This window comes from Macrotis lagotis, chromosome 7 (assembly GCF_037893015.1).
Source record: "Macrotis lagotis isolate mMagLag1 chromosome 7, bilby.v1.9.chrom.fasta, whole genome shotgun sequence".
NCBI lineage: Eukaryota > Metazoa > Chordata > Mammalia > Peramelemorphia > Peramelidae > Macrotis > Macrotis lagotis.
The window spans coordinates 27,176,853-27,200,304 of NC_133664.1; the positions used below are offsets into that span (position 1 = coordinate 27,176,853).

The 23,452-nt window shown below is 37.4% G+C and overlaps 1 protein-coding gene across 1 annotated transcript; it reads right to left on the reverse strand.

The window, feature by feature from the left end:
* Positions 1 to 18,994: 18,994 nt before the first annotated feature.
* Positions 18,995 to 20,398, reverse strand: LOC141494012 (tripartite motif-containing protein 43-like). The gene has a single exon (XM_074195206.1). It carries the CDS (start codon positions 20,396 to 20,398, stop codon positions 18,995 to 18,997), a length of 1,404 nt encoding a protein of 467 aa, XP_074051307.1.
* Positions 20,399 to 23,452: the final 3,054 nt, after the last annotated feature.

The following is a 23,452-nucleotide window of genomic DNA, read 5'->3' on the forward strand; positions in this document are numbered from 1 at the left end:
ACTTTTACAACTGCCAACTAGAAAGAATATAGAAAATAAAATGCCTTCTATTAAGACCTTTGGAAGGTTTAAAAGATTAAAATTAGAAAGGTCTGACTGGAAATTTCCCTCCAATTAGATTACAATTTTGTGATTTTTCCTTTGTATTTAATCAAATAAGTAATTTATGGTAGATCTTCCTCAGATGATTTTATACTTTTGTATAACAATATTATAAAAGTACCTAATATACATTATTTTCTTAGACATTTACCAAAATTCTATTAAATTTATAACAAGTATAGGTTTTAGCTCCATTTTACAGATTAAGAAATTAAGCTTTGGAGAGATCAAGTGGTGATCTAAGCAAAAAGTCAGAGAACTTGGATTGAACTCATGTGAAGTCCAAAATACCATCTATGTCACCATTCATTTACTTACTGTCTTCTGTGAAATGAATCTACATTAGAAAAGGGTGAGAACAAGAAATATTACTGCTTTATCACACTGAAAGTTTTCTGTTGCCTATATTTAGTCAGTACTCAAAGGCTCAAAACTACAAGCTGAAAGTAACCAGGATGGGCACCGAGACCACTCTCATCAGGTCACAGATGCAATAAGGAAGCAGTAATTTTAATCAGTTGAAATGCCTAGTGTTGACCTTGAATTCCAGGAGAGCTGAGTTCAATCCTGACCCAAGCATTTATTATCTGGGTGACTCTGGGTAAAGTCACAATCTTTCTCAGACTCAACCTCCTTTTCTGTGAAATAGGAATTGGAATAATAGTTATCTTACTGGGTTATATTTAGTATCGAATGAGGTAAGAAAGATAATACACTTTGCAATCCTGCAAAGTTTATACAGATGCCAGCTAGGATTATGTTGCAGACAACTGAAACAATGGTTCCCTCCTCTGAGATTGATATCTCTCAGAGTTTTCTGAGACACTGAGATCAGAAGTGACTTTTAGTTTAGGAAAAGGTAAAATGTGGCTCAGGAAAGGATTTGAACGCGGGTCAGCCTAACAATTAGTTCAACTTTCTATTGAGTACATCTGCCATGAGAGGCAACATGGTCTAACAGTTGAAATGTTGGACCTCGAATCCTGAAGACAAGACCAAGTTTCGGCCCATAACATCCTGCAGTCATCATTCAATCTCTCTGATCCCCTAGAGGCTGGAGATAAAACTCTGAGACTAAACCAAAGGAATCTAGAGAACCTTGATTCACCAGGTTTTGTCAAAATGTTCTCTAATATTCAATATTTAAAGTAGTTATTTTCTTCCTAATAGATCCTGGAAGGACTTAGAGGTATAAATAGAATATAAAACTGGGAAGTATTGTCCCCAATATGGCATCCTCTAATTTGGTCATGATTATCTTTACCTACATCCTTGTCATTATAAGCAGCAGCAGCATCAACAGAAGGGTGAGGAGGAGGAGAATGGGAAGGGGAAGGGGAAGGGCAAGGGGAAGGGGAAGGGGAAGGGGAAGGGGAAGGGGAAGGGGAAGGAGAAGAAGAAAAAAGGAGGAGGAGAAGAAGGAGGAAGGAGAGGAGGGAGGGGAGGGGAGGAGGGGAGGGGAAGGGGGAGAAGGATAAGGAAAGAGGATAAAGAAGGAGAGAAGCATTTTTAATCAGGCTTCCAAGGAACTCTTGCCTGAGACCCATAAATTATGCTCACTGATAACCATAGTTTTATCCCACCATTTAAGAGTTCTTGCCTGTATGTTTTATACTGGAATACAAACTGGAGGAGAGAAGGAAACACTGTAGCAAGAATAATGTCATATTCATACTGTATCTTCCTTCTAAGGATAGAGACTCATCACATAAATAAGTGAAAAGTGATATTAGAATCACAAAATAAATTAATGTTCATGAAAGGTTGCATATCTTTGCAAAATTTGGACTGGAACATTTTCCCTAGAATATTACTGGATCTGGAAGAGACAATCACTCTAGGGCTAATTGCTCTTAAATGGTTAATCACATAATAATATGAGAACTATATACATATTGACATAAGGGATTCCCAATCTGAGAAATGTAAAACCCAAGAGAATAAGAAATGCTTATCAAAGGGCATGGAGAATATTTCACAAATGAGTTGATAATCAAATTAATTAAATAATTATTTTCCTTAAAATTAGTTTGATTTGACCATTAAATTTATCATCAAATCCGATCTTCAACTGAACTAAATAACTAATTTTCCTCAAGAGTAATTAAATAATTCATTTCTGATGTGGATAAGGATAGCATTAGGGATAGAATAGCTCTCCTGGAGTCAGGAAAACTGATCCTCCTGAGTTTACATCAAGTCTCAGAAAAATGTTATGTGAGCCTGATCAAGTCACTTTACCCTTTGTGTCTCAGTTTCTTCATCTGTAAAAGAAAATGACAAATTTCTTTGACTAGAAAACTTCAAATGGGGTCATATAGCTAGAAATGAATGAAATAAATGAATAACAATAAAATTACACATAAGGACAATAAATACTATTATTTATTTCATTTTAAATTTAAAAAGCACAAAAGGAAATGCTTACTGAAATTCAAGGTTTGATAGTACAAAAGATTGAAATAAATCCCATAGAACAGTGATGTACATAGAATATAGAATGAGGATTATGAAAAATACATGAGTACAGCATCAGAATGTTCATGTGGTTTTATTTTTTACTTCAGAGCTTTTTTCAGATTTTTTTTTCACTTTAAAAAATTTCTTTTGTTTTATTTTTCTTTCTTTCTCCTGTTTTCCCCCTTAGTTTTAATTCCTCTTTCACAAGTGACTAACTTGGAAAGACATTATACATGATTATTCATGCACAGCTTTTTAAAAAAAGTTTACATTTTTATTTATTTTCATATTACTAAAATAGTCTTGTTGTAAGACTATTTTTCGTGAGGAGGAGAGAAGGAAGTTAAAGAAAGAGAAAAACATGTACTTCAAAGTTATACAAAAATTGACCATGTATTAGGACATAAAAACCTAATGATCAACTGCAGAAAGGCAGAAATAGTGAATACATCTTTCTCAGATCACAATGCAATAAAAGTCATATGCAATACTGGGCCAAGGAGATATAGACCCAGAGCAAATTGGAAACTGAATAACCTCATTGTAAAAAATAAGTGAACCAAAAAAAGTTATAAGAAAGAATTAACCACTTTATCCTAGATAATGATAATAATGAAACAACATACCAAAACCTATGGGATTCATTCAAAGCAACTCTCAGGGGATATATTATAGCTCTAAATGCTTACATGAATAAATTGGAGAAAGAGGAAATCAATGAACTAAACATGCAACTAAAAAAATTAGAGAAAGAACAAATGAAAAATCCCCAATTAAATACCAAATTAGAAATTCTAAAAATTAAAGGAGAAATTAATAAAAGCAAAAGCAAAAAACTATTGAATTAATAAATAAAACCAAAAATTGATATTATGAAAAAACCAATAAAATTGATAATCCTCTGATCAATTTGATTAAAAAAAGAAAGAAGAAAACCAAATTTCTAGTATAATAAATGAAAAAGGTGAGCTCACCACCAATGATGAGGAAATTAAAGTAATAAATCGAAAATATTTTGCCCAACTCTATGCCAATAAATTTGATAATCTAAGTGAAATGGATGAATATTTACAAAAATATAAGTTTCCCAGGTTAAATGAAGAAAAGAGTAAATACCTAAACAACCCTATCTCAGAAAAAGAAATTCAACAAGCCATCATTGAACTCCCTAAAACAAAATCTCCAGGGCCTGATGAATTCACAAGTGAATTCAACCAAACATTTAAGGAACAATTGGTTCCAATTCTATATAAACTCTTTGGAAAAATAGGGAAAGGTGGAACTCTGCCTAACTCTTTCTATGAAACCAATATGGTACTGCAACCTAAACCAGGAAGAGTTAAAACAGAGAAAGAAAATTATAGACCTATCTCCCTGATGAATATAGATGCAAAAATCGTAAATAAAATCTTAACAAAACAATTACAACAAGTTATCACTAGGGTAATACATTATGATCAAGTAGGATTTAGTCCAGGAATGCAGGGTTGGTTCAATATTAGGAAACCTGTTAGTATACTCAATTATATCAACAACAAATCTATCAGAAATCATATGATCATATCAATAGATGCTGAAAAACCTTTTGACAAAAAACAGCATCCATTCCTATTAAAAACACTAGAGAGTGTAAGAATAAATGGACTGTTCCTTAAAATAATTAGCACTATCTATCTGAAACCTTCAACAAGCATTATATTCAAGGGGGAGAGGCTAGAGGCATTCCCAAAAAATCAGGGGTGAAACAAGGGTGCCCATTATCACCATTACTATTCAATATTGTATTAGAAATGTTAATGTCAGCAATTATAGAAGAAAAAAGAAATTGAAGGAATTAGAATTGGGAAGGAAGAGACAAAACTCTCACTATTCACAGATGACATGATGGTCTACCTAGAAAATCCCAAGAAATCATCCAAAAAACTATTGGAAACAATTAGCAATTTTAGCAAAGTTGCACGTTATAAAATAAGCCCTCATAAATCCTCAACCTTTCTATACATGTCTAGCAAAATACAGCAGGAAGAGCTAGAAAGAGAAATCCCATTCAAAGTAACCTCAGACTATTTAAAATACTTGGGAGTCTATTTGCCAAAACAGATTCAGAATATTTTTGAAAACAATTATAAAACACTTCTCACACAAATTAAATCAGATTTAAATAACTCGGCAAATATCAACTGCTCATGGATAGGTAGAGCTAATATAATAAAAATGACAATTCTACCAAAACTAAACTATCTGTTTTAGTGCCCTACCAATCAAAATTCCAAAAAATTACTTTAATGAGTTAGAAAAAATTCATATGGAGTAATAAAAACTCAAGAATTGCCAGGAGCTTAATGAAAAAAAAGTGCAAAAAAATGTACTCCAGTCTGTGTTCAGATACCATCAGTTATTTCTCTGGGATGGATTGCTTTCTTTATCATAAGTCCATCAGAGTGGTTACTTCTATAATTTTCCACAGTTGCTGCTGATGATTGTAATTCCCTCTATCCAGTCCTCTCCACTTTTCTCTCTCCTTTCACTCTGTCCCTCTTCAAAACTGCACAGTAGAGCAGCTGAGTGGCACAGTGGACAGAGCACCATTCCTGGGGCCAGGAGGCCCCAAACCTACATCCTACCCCAGAGACCCAGCAACCACCCAGTTGTCGGATCCCAGACAGGATACCCAATACCACCACCTTGCTAAAAGTAGAAAAAAATGTGTTATATCTGACTGTCCACCCCCATGATCTTCCCTCTCCTCTATACCTACATCCCCTCTCCCCCTCCTCATCCCTTCTCTCCCATCCCCTTTCTCTCCTTTTTCATCTAGATTTCTATGTCCTAATAAGTATATATGTTGTATCTTCTCTAAGCCATTTCCCCCCTCTCATTCCCCCTCACCTTCCCCCTTCCATACCATTAAAAAGTTATTTCTTGACTCTCGTACATGAAATATCTTAGTCTATTCTACCCCTCCTTTCCCTTTCTCCCAGTCAATTTCCTTTTCACCCATTGACTCCATTATTACAATACATTATACCTTCAAATTCAGCTTCCTCCTGTGCCTTGTCTATATATGCTCCTTCTAATTGCTCTATTAAATGAGAAGGTTCATATGAGTATTCTCAACATCTTCTTTCCATGCATGAATACATGCAGTTCAACATCATTAAATCCCTCATAATTTACCCTTCTCATCCACCATCTCTATGCTTCACCTGAGTCCTGTACTTGAAGATCAAACTTTCTATTCAGTTCTGGCTATTTCAATAAGAGCATTTGAAATAGACCTGTTTCACTGAAAGTCCATCTTTTCGCCTGGAACAGGATGTTCAGTTTTGCTGGGTAGTTGATTCTCAGTTGCATTCCAAGCTCTTTGGCCTTCTTGAATAATATATTCTAAGCCCTATGAGTCCTTAAAGTGGATGCTGCTAAGGCCTGTATGGAGCCCTCTCAATATTTGAATTGTCTAGCTGGCTGTTTATAATATTTTCTCTTTGACTTGAGAGTTCTGGAACTTGGCTCTAATATTCTTGGGGTTTTATTTTTTATCTGTTTCTTGAGGAGATTGGCGGAGTCTCTCAATTTCTATTTTGCCTTCTATTTCTAGGACATCAGCAGTTTTCCTACAGAAATTCATTTAAAATGAAGTCAACACTCTTTTCTTTATCATGACTTTCAGGTAGCCCAATAAATTTTAAATTCTCTCTTTAGGATCTGTTTTCCATATCAGTTGTTTTTTTCCAATGAGATATTTCACATTTTCTTCTAGTTTCTCATTCTTTTAGTATTTTTTATTGTGGTTTGATTCCTCGCAAAGTCATTGGCACCCATTGACTCCATTCTACTATTGAAGGAGTTGTTTTCTTCAGAGAGCTTTCTTATTTCCTTTTCCATCTGACCAATTCTGCTTTTTAAGGTATTCTTTTATTCATTTACTTTTTTTGGATTGCTTTTTCCATTTGGCCTAAACTAGTTTTTAACATATTTTCGTCAACATTTTTTTTGGATCTCCTTGACGAAGCTGTTGACTTGGTTTTCATGTTTTTCCTGCATCTCTCAATTTTTCTCTAGCTTCCTTACTTGATTTTCATGATCTTTTTTGAGTTCTTCTATAGTTTGAGCCCAACTCCTATTTTTCATGGATGCTTTTGACACAGAAGCTTGGACTTTCTCATTTTGTGAGTGTGTGTTTTGATCCTCCAGGGGACCAAGGCAATTGTCTATGGTCAGGTTACTTTTATTCTTCTACTCATTTCTCCAGTCTGTGCCATGTTTTCAGGGTGTTTCCCCAGATTTTGTGTATTATTGAGACACCCCATGCAAGGACCTCAGTTCCTTCAAAGTCTTTTGATTGGTTCTGACTGCTATCTTGACTGTGCTCTGGTCTGTGGATGACACAAGCTCATCCCTCAGCCCTGGAGCTTTGAGGAGGGTTTCTGCTCTATGGCAATGGGGATCCCCAGATTGTGACCAGAATCTGATTATGCACAAAGCACAAGAGTTCCATACCAGGGACAAAGGAGAGACCTTGACAATCTCCCCCCACCCTCTTACCTTCCATAGCCAGGTGGATCCCTGATGGGTGGTTCCATAGATCTGCCATTGTTTCCTCTCATGTAGGTTTTAAAGAGTTGAAATAAGATTGCTTTATTAGATAAATGCATGACCAGAGCATAAGCAAAGACAAAACAAGAGGAATGACTCCCCTTAAGGTTTTAGTGTGACCAATTGGTGAGCATCTTTCCATTGGAAAGTATGTGATGCTCATCCTCTTACAAGGAAAGGCTAGACATTAGAGGACCACAACCAGGTATCCTGGTGGTGGGTTAAGAATGCTTTCCCTGCAGAAATGCTCAGCAAGATGAATAGCAGTAAGCATAAAGATGAGAATCCACTGGACAGACAAGGACCAGCCTTTGTTCCTGGAAGTGGGCCAGTAGAAAAGATGGGAGTGACTTTGGGGCAGTGAAGGGAATAGAATGTAATTTAATTAAATATGAGTTCCCAGTTAGTAGTGACTTAGAGCATTATTTCATATAACTATAGATAACTTTAATTTCTTCATCTGAAAACTCCCTGTTCATCACCCTGGAGAACATTGTAAAAGACAAATCCCAGAGGAATATTTGAGGTACACCCAACCCTGGGCACAGGGTCTCTCATGTGATTATGAATTATTGCTTAATTTTGTCTTCTTTGGTGGTGAATTCACCCTTTTAATTAATTAATGAATTTAATTAATTAATTAATTTAGTTTTGCTTTTTTTAATCAAATTAGCCAATGGTTTATCTATTTTATTGGGGTTTTTGATGAAAACAACTCTGGTTTTATTTACTAAATACCCTCTTCTAGCTTTCTCTTCTCTCAATCTAATTTTTTTTTAGGTTTTCTGCAAAGCAAACGGGGTTAAGTGGCTTGCCCAAGGCCACACAGCTAGGTAATTATTAAGTGTCTGAGACCAGATTTGAACCCAGGTATTCCTGACTCCAGGGCCGGTGCTTTATCCACTACGCCACCTAGCCGCCTTCAATCTAATTTTTTTCAGTGTCTTAATTGTTTTATACCTGCCTGTTGCCCATACTCTCTAAGAATATTATTTTCAAATATTCTAGCAGAAATACAATTCTCAAAAGTTACAGGTATTATCCTCCCCTGTAGGGATGTAAACAACAGTCTTATTGACTACTTTTTTTTTCTTTTCCATTTTCCTTTTTATGCATCTCTTGTGTCTTGTATTGGAAGATCAAACATTCTTCAGTTCTGGTCTTTTTATCAGGTAAGATTGAAAGTTCCCCAGCATATATACTCAATGGGCTATAGGCATCTGGAGTAAGAAGGAGTGGGGAGCAGGGGGAAGGGGTGGGGATGTGAATAAAGGAGAAGAGGATGGACCATGGGCGGGGAAGAGTGGTCAGATATAACACATTTTCTTTTTTACTTCTTGCAAAGGGCTGGGATTGGAAGGCCTGTCCAGGACCATAGGGCCAGGTGGATTCTGGGCCTATGGGGTGGTATGGGGGCTCGGGGCCTCTTGGCCTCAGGACCAGGGATCTGTCTGCTGAGTCAGTCAATGACCCTACAGCAGAGTCAGAGTGAAAGGAGAGAGAAAGTATAGTACATGGTAATGGAGAAATAAGAAAGGAGGGAGTTGCAAATCAGCAATGGCAACGGTGGAAAAATATGGAAGTAACTTTGCAATGGACTTACCATAAAGAATGTGATCTACCCGCGACAGAGTTGTTGGTGTTGGAAGAAAGACTCAAGCACATTTATTATTATTATTATTATTATTATTATTATTATTATTATCATTATCATTATCATTATTTGGGGGAGGGTGCAGGGCAAATGGGGCTGGGTGGCCTGCCTGAGGCCACATAGCAGGGTAATCTTTGGGTGTCTGAGGCTGGATTTGGACCTGGGTGCTCCTGGCCCAAGGGCCAATGCTCTGACTGCCACCCAGCCACTCCTACTATTATTGCTATTTTATTTTATTTTGGGTCTTTTTTTTCTTCTTTTTGGTTTTTGCAGGGCAGTGGGGATCGGGTGGCTTGCATGTCACACAACTGGGTGATTGTTTGGTTTATGGGGCTAAATGTGGGCTCGGGTGCTCGTGGCTCCAGGGCTGGTGTTTCATCCGTTGTGCCACCTGGCCATACCTACAATTATTACTATTTTTTTATTTTAATTTTTTTTCTCTCCCCTTTACTTTATCGCCCAAGCAAGTCTATATTCATGGGGTGGAGGGGTATTTTGTTTACTCTTAAACAAGAATTTTTTATTAATGTAAAAGAAACATTTGTACAAAATGAGAATTAAAAAATAAAAAAAAGAAGAAAAAATAAGTTAAAAAAAAGATTGAAAGTTCCCTATTTTCAATGGTAATTGATTCTTGGTTATGGTCTAAGTTTCTTTGCCCTATAGAATATCATATTCCAGGCCCTATGATCCTTTATTGATGAAGCTGCTAAGTCCTATCTAATACTAACTGTGGCTCCTTGGTATTTGAATTACTTGTTTTTGACTTTGTAGTATTTGTAGTATTTTCTCTTTTAGCTGATAGTTCTGAAATTTGGATACAATGTTCCTTTGAGTTTTTATATTGGGATCTCTTTCTCGAGGTTAATGGTGGATTTCTTCAAGGAATATTTTACCTTCTAGATCTAGAATATTAGGGGAATTTTCCTGGAAATTTTTCAAATAAAATTTTCCAGGCTTTTTTATCATTATTATTTATAAACAAATAATTTGGAAATTATTTTTTCTGGATCTATTTTCCAGGTTGGTCATTTTTTCCCTAGGAATTATTTTAAATTTTCTTCTACTTTTCCAGTCTTTAATTTTGTTTGATGTTTTCTTGATGTCTCCTGGTTTTCATTTGCCAAAGTGTAAGTTTAACTCATTTATTTTCTTCAGTTAACTTTTTTATCTCATTATCAAGTTGGCCATTTCTACTTTAAAAGTCATTTTCTTTTCACATTTGATCAATTCTGCTATTAAAGGAATTGTTTTCTTTGGCCAATTTCTGTTCTTCATTTTTTTCAATTTTCAAAATTCTCTTGCATGAATTTCATCTCATTTTCATAGTTTTCCCCTCCTACCTCTCATGTTTGATATTTAAAATTATTTTTGAGTATTTCCAAGAGGACTTTTTGGTTTTGAGACAAATTCATAATGAGGTCTTCACATGTAGATTTTTTTGTCAGTTTTCCTCTGAGATGACATTTTGGTCTTCCTTCTCATCATTTCTAAGGTTAGGACTCTTATTTTTTCTCAATTTGAAAGTTGAGATATAGACCTGGGGCAGAGGGTACAGTCCCAAACTTTTCATTCTAGGGGCTAGAGGTCTGATCTCTGATTTTCTCAGGTACTTAGAGTAACCCAACCAAATTCTGTTGAACATCTCTTTTGGGGCTCCAAGTATACCTTCTGCATCCTGGGCCATTCACTGTTGGACTGCTGAACCAGGACTCAGGTGGCTTGATTATTGAATTGGGCTGAGACTATGAAATGCCTGCAGACATCCCAATTCCCTATCTTTGTTGGACAATACTAACCTTTTACTCATAGGACATGAACTTTTCTTGAGATATCTTGAGTTAAAAAGTATATTCACTCTGTCTTTTTGTGGGTTCTATTCATTTATGGTCTGTTTAGAGATTTCATTTAAAGTTCTTTCAGAGGGAAATTGGAAAACAATCTCTTGGACCTTCTTAGCTTCTTACCACCATCTTGGCTCTCCCCAGGAATTTCCTTTACCTCCAGATAAGTTTTAAAGTCCATTCTGGAATTGGTTGCAATATTTCTTGGCAATTTCATTTTAGAATCCATTTCTAAAGGTGATACATGGATTCCTTAAGTGACTATTTTACCCTCTGATTCCAGGATAGCAGGAAAGTTTTCCTTGAACATTTCCAAAAAAATGCCATCTGGGTTCCTTTTTTGATCATGGTTTGCAGGTAGTACAATAATTCTTAAATTATCTCTCCTCTACCTATTTTCAAGGTCTGTTTCTTTTCCAATGAGGTATTTTAAATTTTCTTCTATTTTTTCATTTTTTAAAAAAAATGGTGTCTCATTGAGTAATTAGTTTCGACTACCTCCATTCTGGTCTTCAATGTCTTATTTTATTCATTTCTCTGTTGCTTCTCCTCTTCCATTTGATCTATTCTATTTTTATTGGAGCTGTTATTTTTTTCTGTTTTCCAAATTGGATTTTTTACACAAAATTATTTTCTTTTTGCATTATCCCAGTTTTATTTGGGTTTTTTTTGGTTTGTTTTTTTGGCAAGGCAGTGGGGTTAGGTGACTTGTCCAAGGTCACACAGCTAGGCAATTATTAAGTGTCTGAGGCTGGATTTCAGTTCAGGTATTCCTGACTCCAGGGCCAGTGCTCTATCACTGAGCCACTTAGCCACCCCTCCCAATGATATTTTTAACGGATTTGTTTTCTTCTGTCCCTTTTTCTTGCATTTTCTTCCAATTTTTCCATTTGATTTTTAAAATCTTTTTTTGAGCTCTTCCAAGAAGTCTTTCTGGGCTAGAGTACAATTCATATTCTCCTCTGAAGTGTCAAATGTAGTATACCTTCTTCCCTCTTTTCTAAGATTATGTTTTGCTTCACTTTTTTTCAAGCTAAATTTCAATAGACCCTTGTCTTCTCTGATATCTCTTATTCATTTTACCATTTACTATCCCAAAGTTTTTGTGCTGTTGGAAGGGCTGGCTCACAGAAGACCTGTCGCTCTCTATGTCAGGAACTTCAGGGGGTTGTTCAGTGAATCTATGGGTAATGAACACCAGAAGCTCTGTCTTTGGACGTTCAGCCCTGAAGATGTCAACTGTCTACTCTCTGGGATTTTGAGAAAGGTTTAAGCCCTGTCTCTGGGCTGTCTACATTGGAACACCAGGTCCTCTGGGTTAGAAATGCCAAGGATTCACCATCTGGTTTGGATCATCCAGATCAACCATGGCAGCAGAATGGAGATCCTGTGCACCCACACTGGAACTCTCCCAACTGACCAAGAGAAGAACATCTGACCCACTATTTTAGAACTACAAAAGCTTGTACTGGAGATCTTCCCAATAGCAAGGATCTCTTTTCAGTGCCTGGCTTTTCTTCTATAAGAAATCATGAGTGACCAGACTTTAGAAAAGCTTTGAAATGGGGAAGCTAGGTGACACAGTGGATACAATAGCAGCCCTGGCATCAGGAGGACTAGTGTTCAAATCTGGCCTCAGACACTTAATAATTGCCTATCTATGTGACCTTGGACAAGTCACTTAACTGCCATTGCTTTGCAAAAAAGAAAAGAAAAGAACTGAAAAACTTCTGTGAACAGATGATGCCTGAAGTGAGCAGAAGCAAGTGAGTATAATACACATTGACACCACCATTTTGAGATGATCAAACCACGATGGTGCATCTCCTTTCAGCAGTTCAGTGATCAAGGACAATTCTAAAATACTTGTTATGGAAAATGTCATCCATTTCCAGAGGGGAAAATAGAGTTGGAATGCAGGGCAAAGCATATTATGTTCACTTTTTTGATATCTTTTTTTACTTTCTTGTGCTTTTTACCACTTCATTCTAATTCCTCTTTCTTAACACAACTAATATGGAAATATATTAAACACAATTGTAAATTTACAACCTGTATAGGATTATTCACTGCCATGGGGAGGAAGGTTGGGAAGGTGGTGGGGAGCAGAATAATGTGGAACTCAAAAAGCTTCTAAAGGTTTGAAGAAAACTACTTGTGCATGAAATTGAAAAATAAATGCAAAAATTAAAATAAATAAAATATATTCCTGCTTCAGTCACTAAAATAAAGGAAAAAGGCCTTACATGTACAGAAATGTTCATAGCAGTTTTGTGGTGGCACATGTTTGGAAATTGTGAATATACCCAACAATTGTGGAGTACTCAAATTTGTTGTGTTAAATGAATGTAACACAATACTATTGCACTTGAAGAAATGCTGAAAACAGTGGTTTTCAGATAAACCTGGAACTGATGTTGAATAAACTGAGCAGGGCAACACTGGACATAGTAACAGCAACTTTGTGTGATGATCAAATATGATAAAGTTATGTCTTCTCAGAAATACCATGAACTAAGAAAATCCCAAATGACTTGTCAAGAAAAATGCTATTCAAATGCAGACAAAGAACTGGTTTAAATGCAGACCAAAGCACACTATTTTCATTTTTTAAATTTTGTTTTTCTTTTTTACTTTTTCCCCCCTTAGTTCTGATTCTTCTTTTACAAAATGATCAATATTGAAATACATTTAATGCTTCATAGGTATAACCCACATACTTGCTGTCTTGGATGGAGGGAGGGAAAAAATTTGAAACAGTCTTAAAATTATCTTAAAAACTATAAATAATGGAAAAAATAAAATATGATTTAGTACCAAAAAAAGGGAAGGATGCAAAAATTTATTGAGAAAACTTGGGAAGCAAAGAAAAATGAAAGAACTTCCCTATAAATTCTTCTGTCTGCAGAGGATCTATGCCTAAATACCTATTGATAATCCAGTATGCTAAATTTCCATGTTTTTTCCTAGAATTCGCCCACAGAAACACAAGAGTACTCTCAGCATGATCATCATTGACCATCCAAAGGAGTTAAGTCATTCTGAGCTCATTCTAGTCAAAATGTTGTACTCAGTATTCTGAAGATGAAACTTACCAGCAGGAAGTGACTTCAGAGAGCATGTAGCTCAAATACCTTATGGCACAGATGTTAAAGCAGTATTTCTAAAATTCTGAGGAAGTGGATAAGTATTGACCTAGAAGGCAGGAAGAGCTGAACTCAGTCCTCTCCCAATCACTTAGAATCTGGCTATCTCTAGTCAAAGTCACCTAATCACTCAGTGCCTCAGCCTTCTCCTCTATGAAATGGGGAACAACATTTGTTTCAATGGATTGTTTAAAGGATTCAGTGACTTAACAAATGAAAAACACCTGGCAATCCCTCAATGTCTTTGCAAATGCTAGTTAGGATTATGAAGCAGGCAAGGCCAAGAATTTTCCAGATGACTCTACCAATAACAATGAGTCCCTCCTCTGGGATTGAGTGTCTCTAAGACACTGAAGTGTCTCTAAAACACTGAAGTATCTCGTGGCAAGTTACCTGCCTAAGATAACTCACCCAAATATGGTTCATAAAAGGATTTGAACCTAGGTCTTCCTGAATTTTATTACCACTTTCAATGACTGTTTCTGCCAGCGGGGGGGGGGGGGAATATGGAATAATAGATGAAGTGCTGGACCTGGATCCTGGAGAAGGGATCATATTTCTCCCTGTGTGATCCTGGGCAAGTTACCTATCTACTCTGATCCTCCAGAAACTGAAGGCAAAATCCCTAGCTTAGAGCAAGGAATTTAGAAAGCATTGATTCACCAATCTAGATTTTGTACATCCATTTTTTAATATGCAATATTTTAAGGAATTACTTTATTCCTAATAGAACTTGGAAGTACTTAGAGGTACAATGCAAAGCTTGGGAACATCCTTCATACTACATCTTTTTAATTAGGACATGAAGAAGCTAAGTATCCACAAGTATTGTGTTCATCTTCATCCTCACAGGCAGCAGCAGCAGCAGCAGCAGAAAAAGAAGAAGAAGAAGAGGAAGAAGAAGAAGAAGAAGAAGCAGAGGAGGAGTAGGAAGAAGAAGTAAAAGAGGAAGAAGAAAGAGAAGAAGGATCATCATCTCATCATCATCAGGCTTCCAAAGAACTCTTATCTGAGGCTTAGGAATTCTACGCACTGAAAAGCCATAGCTGTTTCTCTCCCACTGTTTAGGAGTTCTCACCCATTTCTACAGAGATTCAAACTGAGGGAGAGGAGAAAGCATTGTAGCATGAATGATGTCATATTCACATTAAGGTTTCCTTCTAGGACTGGGGACTCATCAGAGAGATAACTGAAAAGTGGGATTAGAATCTCAACCTAAGTTAAGTTCATGAAAAGTAGCATATCTTTGTGAAATTTGAAATAGAACATTTTCTCTAGAATTTTATTGGGTCTGGAAGAGAAAAACAGCAAAGAGATAATTGCTCTTGAATGATCAATTCCATAATATGGAAAATATTTATACATATGTACATAAGGGATTCTTGATCTGGGATATGCAAATACTCAGGAAACAAGCAATGCCTATGGGGGGCAGAGCCAAGATGGTGGCAGGAAAAGAGTTTTTCTTAGGTTCTCTCTCCAAAATATTTCAACAACCTTAAAATTGACTCTAACTAAATTTTCAAAAGACAGAACCCACCGGAAGATCCAATGAAGCAATACTCCAGCCCAAAGTAACTTGGAAAATAGTGGGTGGGAATTTCTATTGCATGGGACTGGAGGAGTGGCATCATGCCAGAGGAAAGGAGCTTCAGCCTTCCACAACAGCCCCAGGGCACTTGGAAGCACCTCCAGGCAGCAGAAGCAATTTCCTGACCTGCACCCCAGGGAGCACCAAGTACAACTTGGAAGATCAGCAGGGAGACATCTACCACGGCAGACATGAAGCCCAGGCCCTCAGTGAAGCTGGCTCTCAGTGCAGCCCAAATACTAGGACAGGGAAGAAGGACCATTGACTTGTCCAGCAGGAGCCTCCAGGCAGCTGCAGCCTGAGTGCTCAGCCCAAGGAAGGTAAGGGATTGGAGGGAGACTGTCAGGGTCTGTCCTCTGTCTGTGAGACAGGACTCTGGGGCTTTGACCACATTCAGACCTTGGTCACAGTATAGGCCTCTCATAGAGCAGGAACCCCATTCCCCATAGCCTCTGGGGCAGAGGGATGAGCTTGTGGTCATTTACAGACCAGGAGAGCAGTCAGAGCCTCACACACTGAGGTACTTGTGGGAAGGTGTCCCCATAAAACTCAAAACCTCAGGAAGCTCCCCAAAACAAGTCACAGGCTGAGGAAATGAGCAAACAGTAAAAAAGGGAACCTGACCATAGATAATTACTTTGGTGCCATGGAGGATCAAAATACTCAATCTAAAGATGAGGAAGTCCAAGCTTCTGCATCTAAAGACTCCAAGAAATATAGAAGTTGAGCTCAGGCTATGATAGAGCTCAAAATAGATTTTGAAAATCAAATAAAGGAGACAGAAGAAAAATTGGGAAAGGAAATGAGGGAGATGCAGGAAAAACATGAAAATGAAGTCAGCAGCTTAGTCAAAGAGATCCAAAAAATGCTGAAGAAAATAATATGTTAAAAACCAGCATAGGTCAAATGGATAAAACAGTTCAAAATGTTATTGAGGACAAGAATGCTTTAAAAAGCAAAACTGGCCAAATGAAAAAGGAGATAAGAAACTTCTCTGAGGAAAAGAAATCCTTTAGATGTAAAATTGAGCTAAAGGAAGCTGATGACTTCATGAGAAATCAAGACAAAATTCTTCAACACCAAAAGAATGAAAAACTAGAAGAAAACATGAAACATCTCATTGAAAAAATAGCTGATCAGGAAAACAGATCCAGGAAAAATAATTTAAAACTTATTGGGGTACCTGAAAGTCATGATCTGGCAAAGAACCTTGACCTCATTTTTAAACAAATTTCTACAGCAAAATTGTCCTGATATCCAAGAAGCAGAAGGCAAAATAGAAATCGAAAAAATATACCAATATCACTCAAAAAGAGATCCAAAAACACAACCCCCAAGAATATTATTTCCAAATTCCAGAACTCCCAAGTCAAAGAGAAAATATTACAAGCAGCCAGAAGGACACAATTCAAATATCATGGAGCTGCAGTCAGGATCATATAAGACTTAGCAGTAACTACATTAAAGTCCTGTAGGACTTGAAATACAATATTCTGGAAGACAAAATGCAACCGAGAATCAACTACCCAGCAAAACTGAACGTCCTCTTCCAGAGAAAAAGATGGACTTTCAATGAAAGAGGGGAATTTCAAATGTTCCTGTTGAAATGAGCAGAGTTGAACAGAAAGTTTGACCTTCAAGTACAGTACTCAGGTGAAGCATAGAGAGTGGAGAAGGGTAAATTATGAGGGACTTAATGATGAAGAACTGCATGTAATACTGATAATACTCATATGAACCTTTTCATTTAATAGAGCAGGTAGAAGGAGCTTTTATAGATGAAGCACAGGAGAGAACTGAAATTGAAGATATAATATATGGTAAAAATGGAGTCAATGGGTGAAAGGGAAATGTACTGGGACTAAGAGAAAGGAGAGGTAGAATTGTACAAGACATTCATATAAAAGATATTTCATGTAGCTTTTGAAATGGTATGGAAGGCTAGGGGGAATCAGGGAGCCTTCATTCTCATCAGAAATGGCTCAGAGAGGAAACAGTATACCCACTCAATAACATCTAGAAGAAAAAATAGAGAAGGAGGACAGGGGGAAGGAGGGTGATGTAGGTGATAGAGGAGAGGTTAGATCATAGGAGAGGATAGTCAGATATAATATATTTTTACTGTTTTCAAGGTGCTGGAATTGGGTGGTTTGTCCAGGACCATGGGACCAGCTGATTGCTGGTTCTCTGGGATGGGATGTGGGCTTAGGGCCTCTTGACCCCAGAGTTGGTGCTCTGTCTGCTGTGTCACTTGGCTGCCCCACAGCACATTTTTGAAAAGGGACAGAGTGAAAGGAGAGAGGAAAACATAATAGATGGTAGTGGGAAGGAATGGATGGATGGAGGGAAACACAATCAGCAACAACTGTGGAAAATATGGAAGTAACTACTATGATGGACTTATGATAAAGAAAGTGATCCACCCAAGACAGAGCTGATGGAATCAGAACACATACTGAAACACATTTTTTCCCTCTTCCTTTTTCTCATAAGGTTTTATATGTTTGTGGGGGAGGGGTATTATGTCTACTGTTAAACAAGAATATTTTAGTAATGTGTAACTAAAAGAAAAATTCTTTTAAAAGGAAAAAACATTCTTGTAAATACAATATTAAATCTAGTAAATAAAGATTGATATTGGAAAAAAGAAATGTCTGTCAATGGATATAAAAATGTTTGACAAAAGATTGGAGCATCAAATTAATTAAATAATATCTTTGAAATTTGTTTCATTCGACCTTTAAATGATCAAATCTGTTCTTTGAATGAATTAAATAACTGATTTTCTTTTAGATTAATTAAATAATTAGTTACTTATGTGCACAAGGATAGCAAATGGAATAGAATAGCTGTCCTGGAATTGGGAAGACTCATCTTCCTGAGTTTATATCAAATCTCAAAACTACCCTTTTTTCTAAATTTCCATAATAGTAAAATGAGTTACTGAAGCAAAGCAAATTGGAAATTAATTTCTTTGACTGAAAAACCTCAAGTGGGGTTACAAAGAGTCAGATATATATGTATATATATATATATATATATATATATATATATGAAATAAATAACAACAAAATACATATAACAGTGAAAGTTAGAATTTATTTCATTTTAAATTTAACAGATCAAAAGAGAAAGTTTAGTGAAATTCAAGAGGTATGTTATTGCAAAAGGTTGAAATGAACCTCACAGAACTGTGATGAATCTAGGATTACAGAAACATAAGATCATATATCAGAATTATGTGAGTTTTCATAATCTCAAAAGGATTGATTTATTAAATAAATATGTAGTGAGAACATCTCTTCAGAACCAATTGGTGAGCATCTTCCATTGGGAAATATGTCAAGCCCATCCTCCTGCAAGTGAAGTTTGGAAATAAAAAGGCAATGCCAAGGAACCATAGTGATTGATTAAGATTTTCTCCCTAGGGTCTCTGGGTGGTATGGTAGATAGGAAACTGGCACTGGAGGTAGGAGGATCTAAGTTGATATCCAGCTTCAGAGACTTAATAATTGCCTAGCTGTGTGACCTTGGGCAAGTCATTCAACTCCATTGCCTCAAATAAATATTTTTAATAAAGAATTCCTGCTTAGAGTACTATTCAGTGAGATGAATAGCAGCATGTATAAAGATGAGAGATCACTGGACAGAGAATCATGGGACCAGGCTTTATTCCCAGAAGTGGGGGGCCAGGAGAAAAGATGGGAATTACAGGGGCAGTGAAGGGAATAGACTGAAATTTATAAATGAGAGAGCTATGGTGAACATTGTAAAATACAAGAGTCCCAGAACTATATTCGAGATACACTCCAACCCTGGGCACAGGACCTTTCACATAATGGTTCAAAGATCCAGGATAGCTTTGGAAGCAGTAATCCTCTTTGTTTTTGACACATCTAAGAAGGAACACAGAATCATAGGAGTCTGCTTCCCTTGGCCTTTTCTTCCCCAAGTAGCACGTATAGATCCCCAGGACCCACTGAGGTAGTTGAGTCACATCCACCTCCCAGTACTGTCTGCCTGTACTGAAGGTCTGCTCAGCCAGGATACCATGACAAACAGATGTGTCAGGATTCTTGGTGTCCATTGGCCAGTCATCTGCAGCCTTCACGCTCTTGAGATCCTCATAGACAGTCACATAGGGACTGGCTGATGCTGGATTCATGCTGATGTCCACTTGGAATCTCCTGAGCATCTCTATCATGCCAGGGATAGGATAGTCTCCCAGCTCTGGGACCACAGCTTTGGCCATTTGAGGCAACACTGAACTAGTCTTTCCCAGCAACTCCTTGAGATCCTGGAGCAGCTCCACATTAGGTTGGTGGCCTGCTTCCTCCAGCTCCAGCATTAGGTCCTGAAGGCTTTGCCTATATCTGGACAGTCTGTCCTTGCTGGCCTTTTTCACTTCCTTTATCCTTTCAAGACATCGGGTTTCTTCCTCCATGAGAAATTGGTGCAGTTTGTTGTATTCTTCTGAGATCATCCAATTCCAGGTAACCACAGGTCTCTTCTCCTCAGCAATAAGTTTCTCAATTTCCTCCAAACCCTTCCCCAGTTGACTCTGAATGTTCTGAAGCTTCTCCCTGAAATTTTGAGCAGCCTCATCAATAGGACTGAGCATGTGAGCCCCATGCTCTGGGCTCTGGCAACATCTCACACAAAGGGGTGTCTGGTCGTCTCCACAAAAGAGCTTGAAGACTTGGTTGTGCGTTGCACAGTGGTTCTGCACTTCAGTCCTCTGCAAAAGCTGGTGGATGAGCTGTTGGCCCAGGGCAGTCAGTTGTGCTAGTTGCTCATTAACTGCTGGGATTTCTCCATCCAGGGACACTTGCCTGCACTCAGGACATGAGAAAGCTAGAGCTTCAGATCTCCAACACATGGAGAGACAGGCTTGGCAAAAGCTGTGCCCACACTTGATGGTGACTGGTTGAGAGAAGTAATTCCTACAGATGCCACAAGTAATTTCCTTCTGCAGTTTCTGCAACATTTCTATAGCAGCAGTCATTCTCCTATCTCTAAATGCTTCTTTTTCTGTAGCAATGAAATGCAATGACTTAAGTTCCACTAGAACTAGTGATTCTGAGGAGAGGGACACCCTCCTTTTATAGGAAGTAGCCTCATCTCTTCAGAACCTACCAGAAAAGGTGTTAATTCAATTGAACTGCAATCCAAGTTGTTAATCCTTGCTAGTTGTAGCAAATCTGAGGCTCCCAGAGTTCACACCTCTGGTGGACTTTTTTGATTTCTGCCTTGAAATAAGTAAAGAGGAATGTTTTGAAAACATTGAGCTTTAGCTCAATGGAATTTCAAATCTGATTTTCTTCCATAGACTGTCTGGAATCAAAATAGTCTACAGGACAGTTCTTTCCTTCCCTCTTCCTTATTCCAATTCCCAAGTCTTCTGACGAATCCTTTCAACACTTCCCTTTCAAGTCACTGAGTCACAGAATATGAGATGTGAAAGTGGTCTCTCTAGTATTTTCATCCAGCCCATATATGAAGACTATGCCCATCACAAGCCATCTAAGAAGTGGCTGTCTATTCTGTACTCCAGGATGTTTCACAAGAAAATGGGGAGAGTTTGGAGAATACCAACTATGAAAAGTGAGAAGGGGCTAAATGTATAAACTTCAAATGGCATTTCTGGTTCGAATCTGGGTCTTTGGAAATGAATGTTCTGGGCAATTCCAATCTGACTTAGACCAATTTCTCCTTTCCTTCTCAACCCTTCCCACCCCTTCATACTACATCTTCTTAATGGAACACTTCTGTCAAAGATGACCATGATTGACCAGTTAATTACAGTCCCTGGCCTCTCAGAGCATTCTCATTTGGGTCTTTTCTTATACATTGACTGAATCATCCCTCACATACCAACTATTGGCTTTCTACATAGTCTTTTCAGTTCTGTTCCTCTTCCCTGTTTTTAAAGGCAATTTGAATCCTTTCATCTCACCCAGAAACCCTTTCAATTACTCAAGCACCATAGGTTTCAGGCTATCTTCTTTCCTCACTTCTAGACTAACCTCTCTCCCCTACCAACAAGTTGTGAGACTTTCCTTTAGATTGGAGATGATCTCTTTAGAGGCTTCATTTAAATTTGTTTCAGAGCAAAATTGGAAAAAGTACTTGGTTATACCTATAATCCTGGATAACTATTTTTCAATGAGCTGTTATCTCTTTCCATTTGCTTAATTGGATTTTATTAATAAATTTTGTGTCTTTTTTCATTTTTCCAATTGAATTTTTAATGGATTTATTTTCTTCTGTCCCTTTTTCTTGCAAGGTGTTAATTTTATCTGGCATTTCTTTTTCCAATTTTTCCATTTAATTTTAAAATCCTTTTTGAACTCACCCTTGAAGTCTTTCTGGGCTTGAGCTCATTTAATATTCTCTGAAGCTTCCCATGCACCACACCTTCTGTAATCTTTTTCTGAGACAGTGTTTTGCCCATATTTTACTTGCTAAATTTCAATAGAATCTTTTCTTCTTTACCATTTCTTACTTCATTTGGATTTGGTTACTGAACCCTATCCCATGGTTTTTGTGTTGGGGGGAGGGTTTTGCTCATAGAAGATCAGGAGCCTTCAATATCAGAAACTTCTGGGCTTTGATTACCTATGGGTAAGAAATATCAGAGATTCTGTATCTGGACCTTCAGCCCTTGGAATGTCAGCTATCCACTCCCTGAGCTATGGGGAAAGGTTGGAACACTACTAACTGTCTCTTAGCTGTCTGTGCTTGAACACTGAGTCCTCTGGGCTGGGAATACCAGGGACTCACCATCCCGTTCTGAACATCCAAACCAACTGTGCCAGTAGAATGGGGACCCATGCTGGACTTCTACCAGCCCACCCACAGCAGAACAGCCAAAACTACTATGTCAGAACTACAAAAATGTCTACTAGAGATCTTTCCTACAGCTAAGGAGCTCAATTTAGTCCTTGGTTCACCCCAATTCAGTGGACTGGGTTTCTGTTCTCTACCTTTGATACACTCATGCTGCCCCCATGACAGACCTTGCTGGATGATGTTCTATTTTGTTTTGGAGGGGTTCTATGGCTCCAAAATCTATTAAGAGGCTTGATTAATATTATTTCTGAGAGAAACACAGGAGAGCTTCAGAAAGTTCCTGGCTTCATTTTACCATCTGGTTTGGAAGTACCATACATCTTTATAATTATGAATAAGCTTTGATCCAACATGACCCTACAAAATCTGTAATCCAAAAAGAACATGGAAAAAGGTGAAAGACCCATCTATAGAGAAATGTTTATCTCACCTCTTTTTAGAGTGACAAAGAATTGGAAATTGATAGGAATGATAAAACAAGGAATAGTATATGAATGTGAAAGAGTATCACTCTTCTATTGGAAATCATCAGTGGCTGGACTTTAGAAAAGCCTGGAAAGACTTCCATGAACTGATGCTGATTGAAGTGAGCAGAAGCAGGAGAGCATTAAATACATTAATAGCAACACTGTGAGTTGATCCAACCATGATGGTGTATCTACTTTCCGCAGTTCAGTGATCAAGGGCAATCCTGAGAGACTTGTTATGGAAAATGCCATCCACATCCAGAGCGGGGAAAATACAATGGAGCTTGAAAGCATACTATGTTCTCTTTTTAAAGTTTCTCTTTGTTTTTTCTTTCTTTCTCATGTTTTTAGTTCTATTTCCTTCATTCTAATTCCTCTTTCAGAACATGACTAATATGGACATATTTTAAACACAATTCTACATATCCAATCTACATAAGATTGTTCAATGCTATGGGAAGGGGTGTGAGGAAGGAGGGTAGCTAAAAAATGTGGAACTCAAAAACTTACAAAAACTTGAATATAATTGAAAAATAAGAGGCAGCTAGGTGGCATAGTGGATAGAGCACCAGCCCTGGAGTCAGGAGTACCTGAGTTCAAATCTGGCCTCAGATGCTTAATAAATTACCTAGATGTATGGCCTTGGGCAAGTCACTTAACCCCATTTGCCTTGCAAAAAAACTAAAAAAAATGAAAATAAATTCAATAAAATCCTGCCTCAGCATACTAAAAAAAAAGGA